This window comes from Ipomoea nil, unplaced genomic scaffold (genome assembly GCF_001879475.1).
Source record: "Ipomoea nil cultivar Tokyo-kokei standard unplaced genomic scaffold, Asagao_1.1 scaffold0688, whole genome shotgun sequence".
NCBI lineage: Eukaryota > Viridiplantae > Streptophyta > Magnoliopsida > Solanales > Convolvulaceae > Ipomoea > Ipomoea nil.
In genome coordinates, this window is record NW_017617116.1 from 6,841,734 (window position 1) to 6,854,814 (window position 13,081).

At 35.6% G+C, this 13,081-nt stretch overlaps 1 protein-coding gene across 6 annotated transcripts; it reads right to left on the minus strand.

Moving 5' to 3' along the window:
• Positions 1–2: 2 nt before the first annotated feature.
• On the minus strand, positions 3–7,756 carry LOC109175609. 6 transcript variants are annotated; one of them, XM_019324897.1, is made up of 8 exons: positions 7,463–7,756; positions 6,179–6,285; positions 5,308–5,643; positions 3,609–4,794; positions 3,228–3,575; positions 2,687–2,811; positions 2,442–2,554; positions 3–337 (listed from the first exon to the last, which is right to left on the minus strand). In XM_019324897.1, the coding sequence occupies exons 3-8, from the start codon at positions 5,624–5,626 to the stop codon at positions 230–232; spliced, it is 2,199 nt and encodes a 732-aa protein (XP_019180442.1). In that variant the 5' UTR covers positions 5,627–5,643; positions 6,179–6,285; positions 7,463–7,756; the 3' UTR covers positions 3–229. The 6 variants fall into 6 exon arrangements, with proteins under 6 accessions (XP_019180442.1, XP_019180443.1, XP_019180441.1 ...); XM_019324898.1 differs by having other exon boundaries at positions 3,228–3,576; positions 3,613–4,794; positions 7,344–7,756; XM_019324896.1 differs by having other exon boundaries at positions 7,344–7,756.
• Between the last annotated feature and the right edge of the window lie 5,325 nt (positions 7,757–13,081).

Below are 13,081 nucleotides of genomic sequence, written 5' to 3' on the forward strand. Positions count from 1 at the left end.
ACAGTAGTTTGTGGTTTTTATTTGATTCCAATCCTATATATGTGTGTATTCACATATATGTTTGTATGTGTATATTGCAGACTGTTGTCACCTTTGAGACATTAACAAACCAGATGTTTGATTTATTACAAACCAATAGGGAAATGGAAATGCAAAAAAACTTTGATCTTTGGTCTTTTCATGGCAAATCTTGAGGAATTTTGGAGCAGAAGTTGTTCAGTGCAGGATTTCAGAAGCCTAACTTCATCTTCTGTTCAACTTTCAATCTTAGTTCATCCTCTGATGGAACCTGCCCTCCACTTTCTGAGGTTTTGCACCACCAAGCCATGAGCTCATCCTGCAAATGGAGTTTCTATCATTCTATGGATTCAGTGTGAAAAAATGAGCATAATTCAAGATGAATATGCAGCCAGGCATTTATATATTAGCAGGTCAGAGCATGATAATGCTCATCTTTCCTAGCTCAATTTCCCGAGGCTTGAAACTGTTAGAGATAAGAACAAAGAGGTATGTTTTATTGACTGAAAACTTAAAAAAAGGAACAGGAAGTCATAAGACCTTCCCCACAAGAGTATTAGGCTCTTGCCCAGCTACTTAGAGCTTCAAAGACTAAGGTAAAGAATCCGATGCCCTACTCTCTTCTAGAGATTCTGATTTATAGTACTAGGAAATAAATAATTATAGAAAGGAGATGATTGCTGAGATGATTGTTGAGATGATTATGCCCCTCTTTATTTGTCAAAACCCTTGAGTTAAGCATTCCCATGTATATCCTGATTTGCCTGATTTGCATCCTTCCTTTTTCTGCGTGAGTAAACCATCCATCCTTTTGGATGCGTATCATTGCCACCCACCAAAGAAACAACCTTGTCCCCAAGGTTGGAGTGAGGAAACTGACCGTTGAAGTCAGATACGCTACAGTATTCAGCCCAATGGAGGAAGCGTCCCCATTGCTTTGGTTGTTCAGAAGTCATACACCGCAAATACTGCTCCAGGCATCGATTGAGGACTTCTGACTGGCCGTCCGTTTGAGGGCGGTATGCAGTGCTCAAACACAACGTGGTGCCCCATTTGTCAAAAAATTCTGTCCAGAGGTTGGAGTAAACCTCTGGTGCCATGGTGTCATACTTATTCTTTTGACACACTAGGCATTCAGCTATGAATTGTTGCGTTCGCTTCATCCACCGGAGCCAATGTAGAGCCGGTCCTTGCATATTGATAAAGGTTGTCGGAACCTTCAGATCTTCCCGGGTGTGATGTATGGCGAAATATTGCTCCACTCTGGGCAACCATCCTATCGGGTCGCCACCATCAAATGTAGGAAGTTCCAATCTTCCCGTGGGAAGTGTGGTGTTGTCGGGAGGAGCCAATCGTTCTGACGAGGGGTTGGAATCAATTGTTGGGACTGCTACCGATGACGCACTGGCATCGCCCTGCCCTTTGCTTTGGAGGGAGAGAGCGAGGAGGTCGGACATCCTAGCCACAGAAGCTTCTACGGCTGCAAATCGATCTGTCAATGCAGTCAATTCAGTACGGATTGCATCTTGGTTCTTCTCTAACGTCTCTATGCGGGAATCATGTGTGTTCGCCATTCAACGGCAGGTCGGACCAATTTGTTAGAGATAAGAACAAAGAGGTATGTTTTATTGACTGAAAACTTAAAAAAAGGAACAGGAAGTCATAAGACCTTCCCCACAAGAGTATTAGGCTCTTGCCCAGCTACTTAGAGCTTCAAAGACTAAGGTAAAGAATCCGATGCCCTACTCTCTTCTAGAGATTCTGATTTATAGTACTAGGAAATAAATAATTATAGAAAGGAGATGATTGCTGAGATGATTGTTGAGATGATTATGCCCCTCTTTATTTGTCAAAACCCTTGAGTTAAGCCTTCCCATGTATATCCTGATTTGCCTGATTTGCATCCTTCCTTTTTCTGCGTGAGTAAACCATCCATCCTTTTGGATGCGTATCAGAAACACATGTAATTGGGGGCAACCGTAGCCAAGTTAGTCAGACTGATGACTTGCTAACAACAAAATTACAAGTTAGATTACGGGAGCGACTTTTATTGGCTTTCAACTATGGGCAACCTAGGCAAGGTTACAAGTTTGACTCCCAAAGGGAGCGGCCTACTGGTCTTCTTAGTTTGAGCCAGTCAACTATGTGAAACCTAAACTAAAAAATAAAAAGGAAAACATGTAACCAAAACCTCAAAATCTTGAAAGCCATTCTAAATTAGCAGCTACTCTTGAATAGTGATTGTTCCAGAGTTGCCGGAACAACAAACCATTATTAGGACGATTCAGCTACTCTTAAATTAGCAGCTACTCTTAAATATGTTCTTGTTGTTACTCTATTTTCAAAACGATTAATTCTCTTGGAATAAGTCACATAAAGCGTAGTAGGAAGTAACAATTTAAATTGGGATGAGGCGTATCTACCTCCAAGAAGTCGTGGTTGGAGACGTACTGACTTCCAACAGAGCATGTGATGCCACAAATACTTACTGAGATGCACTTCTTAGCATCTTTTGCTGAATATTCTTGTTGGGACCCTGCAGATTCCCAAAAGGATAAAGAAAATGTATAATGGCATGGAAGAGTAGTTTTACAAAATGAAGACTAGTACACAAGTGTTTACTTGTGTGTAAAAATTGCGCAAGATACTTGTCAAGGTAACAACATACCAGTTATGCCACTTATGCGAGCAATGTAGTAGCCGGTTCCTCCTAATGCACCTTCCCACTTGCCCATTCTCAAGCGCAAGAAAAATCCATCTAAATGCGACAATGGAGCATTTGAATCCAGCCATCTGAGGGAAAACATAGGTTAGAGCATTGTGCAAGGGAACTTCTCGTTTTTTTTTTGGAGCATTGTGCAAGGGAACTTCTCGTTTTTTTTTTGGGTACTACTGACTCTGTTACAATGCAGTATCTGTTCATAACCACTTTCTCAACCTAAGCACAAAGAGTCAATATCACCTCCATTGAGACTTGAACTCACAACCTCCCATATGGGAGAGCAACTTGGTGCCACTAGACCACAAGGTCATTGGCAACTTCTCGTTAAATCATATATAAATTTAAAAACAAACACAAACACGGAATATACAGAACTAGCATTCAGTTCCCGAGGTAAATTAACTATATGCAAGCAGTAGAACGTAAGATATGGTATGCATAAGGACTGTGGTAGTAATGAAAACAACAGTGTTCCTTGTATGCTTACTTGAGGATGTCCCCACGGGACAAACGAAGCCTCCTTATAGCATCAAAAGCTCCTTTCGGGACACTTGCAGTCTCTTTGCTACCAAAAGTGGACAAAGGTAAAACACCGGTTCCGGTTCCTTTCAACACATTCTCTCCTGGATTTGAAGCCACGTTTTCTGGAACATCACTTGATCTCGCTTTTCTTTCAACAGAGATTGATTCACGAGTTTGTGCTAGGTTATTAGTGTCGGTGACAATGCCAGATTTCTCTTTGCAGCGACCAATGTGATTGACAATAATGTTGTAAGTCCCTTCCTCCTTTGCTAGAAAGGCGTCACCTGAACAGAGCGGCAAATTATTAGTACCGTTATGATTAATACGAGAATCGCCATGTCCTCGCCAGTATTGCTTGCCTGAAGATACGATTGGACACGTAGTAGCCCAATGATCAAGTTGTAAGCATCTACTGAACAAGGAACGAGAATTTTCAGTCCAATCATATGAACCGATATTTCTTAGAAGATCCTCCCGCTTACTTTCAGTTGCCTCTGAACAGTTACAGAAACCATCCCCGCTTTTGCCACAGAATAAACAAATTGCTTTTTTGCAAGTCGCTTCATTTCTTGCATTGGGAAAAGGTATGTTGTGTTTAAAGGCCTCCAATCTCCTAGCGAACAAACAAGTCATAGCCTCTGAGCTCTTAAACTTCGGAAAGGGTATAGGGTTTAATTTATGTATCGACTTCTCGTAGTTGCTACATTCCAAACTGCCCAAAGCTTTGTTTTCTGCTGAAGTGGATTTAGTTGATACCCCCTCCACGTTTGCTGATGCAGATGTGATGATTTTATCGTTTGACACGAGAATTTGTTCATCTGATCCATCGTTTTCCCAAGGGCACTGTGTTGGCGAAACGTCAATAATCATCTTGTCATCCACGAGAACATCTTTAGATTCTCCAGCAGAAATATCGTCTTTTGATATTCTTATTTCTGGTATTGCAAAGGTGCTCCATATATTGTGATTACCCTCGTGCCCCAGATTAGAATGAGCAACGGTAAGTGCAAGCAGAGGAACTTCTTCTTGGCTGGGTTTTGATAAACCGTTCACCATATTAGAGATCCAAGTGAAAAACGAGCTGCCATGTCCTATGGGGGATGTTGGAGCAACGTTTCTTTGCATTTGCGTTTTGACTCTTTTGCTCCCCAAATATAATGGCTGTTCAGAGTTTTCTAGATTCTTGCTCTCGGGAAAAATCCTGGCACTGTTGCAGCTTTCCACACTCTCGTGGCTGCCTTCCTCGCTACTTGACATTTTGCCGTTGGAATCATCACTATCAGACAAAGCTTTCCCTTTACCTTTCCTTTTATGACAAGAAATCTGCATCTTCCTTTTACTTCTTTCTTCTTTCACAGCCACTTTTTTATCTGATTCCTGTGGCGGTATTGAATCACGTTCACCCTCTCCTATCGTCTGAAGAACGGAGAGATCCTTCTCTTCATTCTCCCGTTGAGATTCCTTATTTTGATTGGTATCAACATTACCATCTACCTCTGCGGGATTTATGTTCTCCATTCCATTGGTGCTCCCTGCCAAAATAAAGTCGCAATGTAGTAACCAAACTAAAAGAAGAGGGGTGAATATAGAAAAAATTGAGATATCTGTCCGCCAATAATAGACTAGTGATCAAATGAGTCCATTTTGTTATATGAGTCCGTGTGGACAGATTTTGGCCATTGAATGTTTCAGATCAATGGTTCAGATTTCGCCAACTGTGCAACGCGAACTGTGCAAGTGAAGTGCACAGTTGTACAGTTGCCGTGCCCAATTGCACAATTGCACAATTGGCCAAATCTAAGCCACTGATCTCAAGTATTCAATGACTGATCAAGTATTCAATGGCTAAGATCTGTCCACACGGACTCATATAACAGGGTGGATGCACAGGAGCATTAGCCGCCAATAACATAACTCAAAATATCTAAAGACGAAAACATTGCTTGTTTCATTTCCACTACTCGACGAAAACATTACACAACTTAGTTGTCGGAGCAAATTCCATAGCTACAAGCGGGAGGTTAATTGAGTCACTAGCAAATTACCTTCACCGATATCTTTTTCATCATTAATGCCATTGAATCTGATAATTTCTGGTGGTGAAGAAACCTCGTTGCTCGGTGCCACATTCCATAGAAGAATGGGTTTTTTCTTAGCTAAGCTGTTATCGGCGCATTTCAGACTCAAACCTTTTCCCGGAGTCCATACTAATTCAGATAATGGATCAGGTGCTGCAAATATGTGCAATCCTGAGCCTGCATTTACACCTGCACCTGAATCATCGTTCAGTTTCGTCTTAACAGTGTGATCGGAAAATCCCATAGCAAGCGCTATATCCACGTTGTTGTTGTTAACACTCATCATCAGCAACGCAATTAAGCCTGAAAGTATAAGTTGAAAAGAAATTAGTCATTGCCATGAGCCAAAATCAAACAATCCCGATAAATAAGTGGCTTTACAAAGAGATTCTATAGTCCTTTACTAAAAGGTATAAAAGATGGAGTTCTGAAATCGTATTTTGCTAATGCATTTCGGAGTGGTAGTCCTTGTGTTCAAGCCGATTTCAAGAAAATAGCAACTTGAAAATGCAACTTTTGTTAACAAATGGTGTCTGTGAGATCTCATTAAATCTCGTTGGAGTTGCATTTTCTTATTGCGCCCTTTTAGTCGCATTAAATCTCTTTAAAACTTTCTTGTACAATCAGTTCGTGTCTTTTTAATGCAAAAAAAAGAGTCAAATCATATCGTATTTCCGCATTGAATTCAACTAAAAGCCTAAGTTGATAGTTAGATTGCACATTAATGGTTATATGCTCAACACTATTAGCCTCCAAAGTTATCCAACCAAATAGTTGGAAACTTCTGAGAAAAAAAAACAAAGAAATTAAACATCACGATAAGGATTCTAGAACTTACAGATGACGGAACAGTCTATCCTTCAAATCCTTAGCCTTTCAGAACCGATGTTTCATCTCTACAAAAGGTACTCTAGATGATCGTCAAATTTTTTCCTGTTCATACATCTGTACAAAACTTATTAGAATATCGAGGTAATTCAGAATCGCTATCTTTCTCTCAAGAACTCGTGGGAATAATTGCTAATTCACACAGTTTAAATAAGCAAAGATTTCACATAAATTGTATCCGAAAAGCAGCAAGCCCATAAATGGAAAGCAATACGGAGCATCAGGAATCAACTTTGTAAATCACGCAGGATAATCTACAGAGCACAGCCATATATAATCTAGTCGAAACCAAGAACCATCATGGAATCTAGTCAAAACCAAGAACCATCATGGAATCTAGTCGAAACCAAGAACCATCGTGGAATCTAGTCGAAACCAAGAACCATCATGGAGTTACATTCACCGCTGTAAAACACACACACACACACAAGTGAAGGTAAATAAACATTGCCATAACTAGTCAAGCCTTCTTATTTTAGCGGATCAACCTTTTCATATCACGGCTATGAGCAAATTATGGCAACTTTGGAGCTCAACAAAAACCCAGAAACATGCTCTGATCAACCTTATTCATGAATCTCTGGTATTTAACTCTTCCCCATGAATGATTTCAGTCCAAGTATTAGCATAATTTCTTCTTCAGACAGATTAAAAAAAAAAAAAAACTAGATTTGGAGGATCATATGTAGACACAGTCTGTCAATTGAATCTATAAGCAAACATATACAGATAATCAGATATAGATATAGTGCTCTCTACTCTCCATTCCAGGAAAACATAACCTATTCATAGCAAATAACAATTCTCAGTACAGATCAACCTGCAATTAATCAGCCTCAAAGGGATATTTTTGCAACAAGAACCCAAATTTCACAACTATATCATGGCAAGAAAAAGATTGAATCTTGAATCAAGTTTCAAACCCAGAATTCACACAAGATAGATAGTGAGGCAAAACAGAAAAAAGGTTGCCCTTTTGCTTCCTGAAATCAAGCTTTATTTCAAATTCTTAGTACCCTTAGCACAGAAGATCAGCTCTGATCAGCCAAACAGGAAGAACAAGATTGCCCAATGAAGGAAACCAGAAATTAAGAGAGACCCACTCACCCACATACCTTTTGAGCCACAAACCCCATTACAGAAACCCAGGGAAAATGCACCCAATCAGAAAATACAAAATGGAAAGGCAATAAAATTCTTGGGAATACAGAGATGGGGAAGGAGGTCTGTGTACATGTAAGCATTAATACAGAGGGGAGATGAGCAGTGGCGCCCAGGCTGCCACGTGGACTGTTGCATGCCAGTGACCGCTCATAGAAGAAGACCTGCACTCTGCTATCTATCTATCTATTTCCTGTATCCATCACTATCAAACCCACTCCCATAACTGCATGAGTTGTGATCCAAGTGGCCAAGCTGGGTTTCTGGAATTCTGAGGAAAAAGATAAAGGATAAATAGCTTAGGGAAACCATCCATTCCCTTCTAGACTGGGAATCTAAGCAATTTCCCTATCACTTTATATACTCCTCTGATCAGGCAGAAATAATTAGATATCATACCTCAATTTTGTTTGTAATCATGTAATTTTGTGTTTTTATCCATGGAATCAGTCAATTTAATGATTTTTTGTTTGAAAGGAATTTAATGAATTTAACTACCAATCAACAAAAGATTGACATGACCTAACCTTTTTTCAATTTTAAATTTATTGGAAAAGTTCACGAATCAGTATCGGTGGTGTCTTTTGGTTTAAGTTGGTCAGCTATTAACAATTGCTGTCTTTTGATCATTATAGTTATAAGTGGACTTCACCTATGGCGTACTTTCGAGTATCAGCGGCGAGTTATTTGTAAGTTAAATTATAATTTAAAAAATATATAAATAATTGTATTGAGTAGATAAACACATCCGTAATATCTAGTACAATATCAAAAGTGTTTTGAGCTATAATTCGAATAAGAGATATCAATGGTGATGAACACGTTAAAATTTCTTATGTTGAACATTATTGATGATGTGTATGATTAGTTGATTACTCTTAAATTATAAAAATACTATGGAGAACGAGAAAAATTCACAATTATTATCGAAAATATATAATTGTTATATTTTGATATAAAATAATACAGTGTCAATCGATATTATAAAGTTTGCGGACAATAATAGAGGAAAATAGGTGGTGTGGTGTGGGGACAAGGAGAGATAATGTGATGAATGCCAACTGCAATGGGGTCCTCCTCATATGATTCTTTCTCTGAAGTCTGAACTGCCTGAGAAGTGCAGAGTGGATAGATTTGGGATTTGGCGTTGCTGTAACAAAATTCTCCGGCTAGGGTCGTCTATGGTCCTACCATTTTTATTTTAATTTTTTTTGAAGAACAAAAAAACACACTATCAGCTCAGTTGATCACAAGGGTGAAGTTTGAAAATAATGATCCGGATCGAGTCTCACCAGTAATAGTATGTTAGGAGACACAAAGGTCTAGCCTCTGTGTTCAGCCTAGTAACTAGGGGACCGAACGTGAAGGACCCTTGAGATGAGGGACTCTACCTATTGGGAACACACTATTATAATCTAAATGTATCAAGAGAGTAAATCTTGTTTTTCTTTTTTTTATGTATTATTTAATTTAATGTCAAATAATCTTGAGCTAGACTTTCTTCAAAATTAAAATCGTGCACACACCAAAAAAGAAGAAGAAGAAGAAAGAACCAAATCAATAACATGACTATTCAAGCATTTTAATTAATTGATTCCATCATGAATTAATAAAGAATTAATGTAATAATAAAATACAAATATAATTTTAAATAATACTTAAATCTTTAAATATTAAAAAAATATTAAAGAATTAGTTTCACCATCACCAACAAGGCACCCAATCAAATAGTACATAATAAATAAATATTTTTTGTTGGATTTGCTGGAATCTTGGAGTCAAAAGTGAGAATGAAAAACACGTTTGTAATTTAATCAAACTAATTAGGAAATGATTAATGGGGGAATAAAATAATGTTCAAATTTGTTGCATTCGCCTTATGTATAATTAATTAATTAATTAATTCAGGGTTCTTTATTTTTTGTTGGATTTGCTGGAATCTTGGAGTCAAAAGTGAGAATGAAAAACACATGTTTGTAATTTAATATATCAAACTAATTAGGAAATGATTAATGGGGGAATAAAATAATGTTAAATTTGTTGCATTCCCCTTATAATCAATTAATTAATTAATTCAGGGTTCTTTGTACTAAAAATAGATATATGTATAAAAACTTTTTTTTTTTTTTGGTTTTTGGTTTTTGTTTTGTTTTGTTTAATTACAGATTTTTCAATTAATCCAGTAGGACAATACATCGAGACTAATCATATTTATGCTAGATATGACTTATAAGCTATAGCAAATAAATTTAAATTAATATATAAAGAATCTTGTAATTTATTAGACACTAAGACTCTATAAGATAATTTAAGATAAAATCTTTTTATATGTAATAAACAAATAAACTATAGCTTACAATTGTAAATTATAAGCTTTAAAAATGATTAAAAAAAAATATTATGAGTTTGTATCACGCCAACATGACCCGTGTATGGGCTGACCCATTCCGACTTATGTAGGCCTGACCAAATTGTCATTAATGTTTTTCTCATAACACGCTTTAAGCGAAAGAATCATATTTGTAATCTTCAATACTCTATATTCATTAAGATGCTAACTAATATAAAAACTTAGGTATTATCCATTGTTTGATCTTGATTCACACTAATTTTATGCTCTCGATGACATTATTAAACTCTTATATTGCTGATTGTTTTAGGTTAAACTTATTTTACATTACTTCATTTTTTGCTCCTTCAATTCATCTCACGTATAAAAAATCTTATAATTTTTATAATTTATAATTTTATTGACTAATACTATATATATTTATTTTAAGTCAAACACACTCAATCATTTATACTTGTATATCAAAATCTCTCACTTGGTCCACCACCTCCAATATGTATTCCACCTAATGTTATCTGCCTAATGTCATTGCCCCACACGTCATGCATGTCTTACAATACCCTTCATTTAAATCATTATTTATATGGAATTAATCATCTTTATTCAATTTCATCTTTGTTACGGAGTTTTTTCTTTTTTGTTTAGAACCAAGTAATCAGTCATTATTAAAAATATACACGGAATAAACTTCGCTTCTTTGTATTTGTTACTTATTAATTATAGTATAAGTAAATAAATTGTCAAACTAAATGTGTCCGATTACATTTTTATTTTCAAAATCAAAATGTGAATTATATTTTACATTGGAACACTGAACAAAAAAAAAAAAAAAAAAAAAAAAAAAAAAACAGAGCAAAAATCCCCTTTGTTACCTATTTTGTGTCTTGAGTTTGGTTGATAAGACTTGATTCACATTATTTAAAATTTAATTTTGTCAGTAATATTTAGATTAGTGTTAGCACATAAAGTTTATATATTTAGAAAGTATTAAAAGTACTATTAAATACAAATATTAAAAATAAAGAAAAAAAGTTAGTTTGATTGATGAATAATAAATATGACAAATAATTAAAATATATGCTAGAGGGAGTAAAACTTATATTACTCTTAATAAGACAAATTAAACATTATATCTACATTTTTTTTTCATTTTATATAAAAATAAAAAATGGGATAATTTTTTAGGATTCATGTTGATCAATATCACTATCTTTTATATTAGATATAACTATATATGGTATTTAGATTATACTTTTTTTTTTCTGACCACAGACTGACTCAAGCACCAAGACCTACTGCTCTTCCGACAAAATTTTTTTTTTTTAACTCCAAACTTAAAGGTCCACTCACCGCTTTTGTCTTGGAGACGGATGAAGAATGTAAATCATCGGATATGTCTCAACAGGTCGATACACTCACCAATACTTATATACTAATGCTCACAACAAGACCAAATTTATACTTAGCTTAACCTTTTAATCATTGATAATATTTAAATCTTTCACCTTATGGTTGCTAAAAAAACAAGGCTTATGAACTTATACTTCATATTAACACTTGTCTATAGTTACATCAAATCAAATACAAAAAATATCTATATCAATCAACTTCGTACAAATTTTCATATCTTATCTCTCGTCCTCATTATATTCTAAAACTAAATTGGCAGGCTAGCTAGAACATCAATGTGGGTAATTAATTAAGACATGTATATAGTATGGGGGAACATGTGATTATGTGAACATATCCAATCAATATGAAATGACTTTTAGCTGAAAACACCTCAAATCAATGTAGAAATTAAAGCCAAGTATGAAAGCGGAATTTACCCCAATCGTTATGCTGTGGAATCGTATCCACCTTGCAAGGTAGACACGTACGGTTCTATATATGTTCATAATTACGGAATTATATGTTTATAATTATAAAATTATATATTCATAATTTTTGAACTTCATATTCATAACTATTGAACTTCATATTCACAATTACAGAACTCTATGTTCATAATGACTGAACTATATGTTCATAATTATAAAACTATATATTCATAATTTTTGAACTTCATATTCACAATTATTGAATCTCTATATTCATAATTACAGAACAATATGTTCATAATTATATATGTTCACAACTCTATGTTCATAATTTTTGAACTATATATTCATAATTATGAATAGTTTTAGAACCGTGTCCACCTTGCAAGTGGACACGGTTCCACAATATAATTTGCCGAACTTACCCTTATATTTTCTCACAAATAAGTATGAAATAAAACGTATTCGCTAATAAATTAGTTTTTTTTTTTTTTAATTTCACATGAACCAATCTTCAAGCTCATAAAAAAGTAAATTGAACAATCTAATTTCGAGAATTAATACCGTAACATTTTTGCGTACAAAGAGAGTAAATCGGCTCAGCCCCAAACTCAAAATACTAGTAGCTCAATGGTTCAATGATTAAGATTTGGTAAGCCTGCATGAACTTAGCTTAATGGTACAGTAGGCAGTATTCAAAAGAATAGACAAATGTTCGAACCTTGACAGCCACAGTGTGGAATTATACCCATTCCTTATGCGCACTGATATTTGATCGAATCATTGAATCACTATAATTTACATTCTCTCAAATACTACTTTATCGGTTAGGTTAGGGGATTCAACCTCTTGAGGAAAGAAGGATATTTGTGGTAAGGTTTGAAGTGTCGCTTCTCAAATCTCAATCACTGGACCATTCTTCGGGCCAAAAACATCTTGTCAACGGTAGAGCATTAAATCGGTGTAGTTGTCGAAGATGGCTACCTTTTTATTTTGTCATTTTTAATATGCTTTATTGGTTTTGCATTTTCTCCAACTTTTATTGGTGACTATTCATATTTTCTTTTTAGTTTAATTTCTATTTCTTATCCATTCACTGTTTTAAGTGAAGACTTCTTATACTGTCCACTGTCCATCACTGATCACACCAAGATTGTATAGTAGTTTCCATTGCAATTTAACAATCCATTTAGAGATCACACCAATAATTGTATAGTAGTTTCCATTGCAATTTAGCAATCCATTTAGAGATCACACCAATAATTGTATAGTAGTTTCCAATTGTGTTAGGACTGCCCACCTCCCATCAAATGTTAAAGTGTCGAATTTATTTTGCCGTCTATGGGGATCGAACCCATCGAATCCATGACCACGTGATTAAAAGTCACGCGCTCTACCACTGAGTTAAGACGGCTTGTATAATTAATTATGAGAATGATTATTAGGTTACGATACTTATGTGCATCGTCCTCGCATAACCCTAACTCAAGTCTAAAAATTAACTACTCATGAAATGGATGAT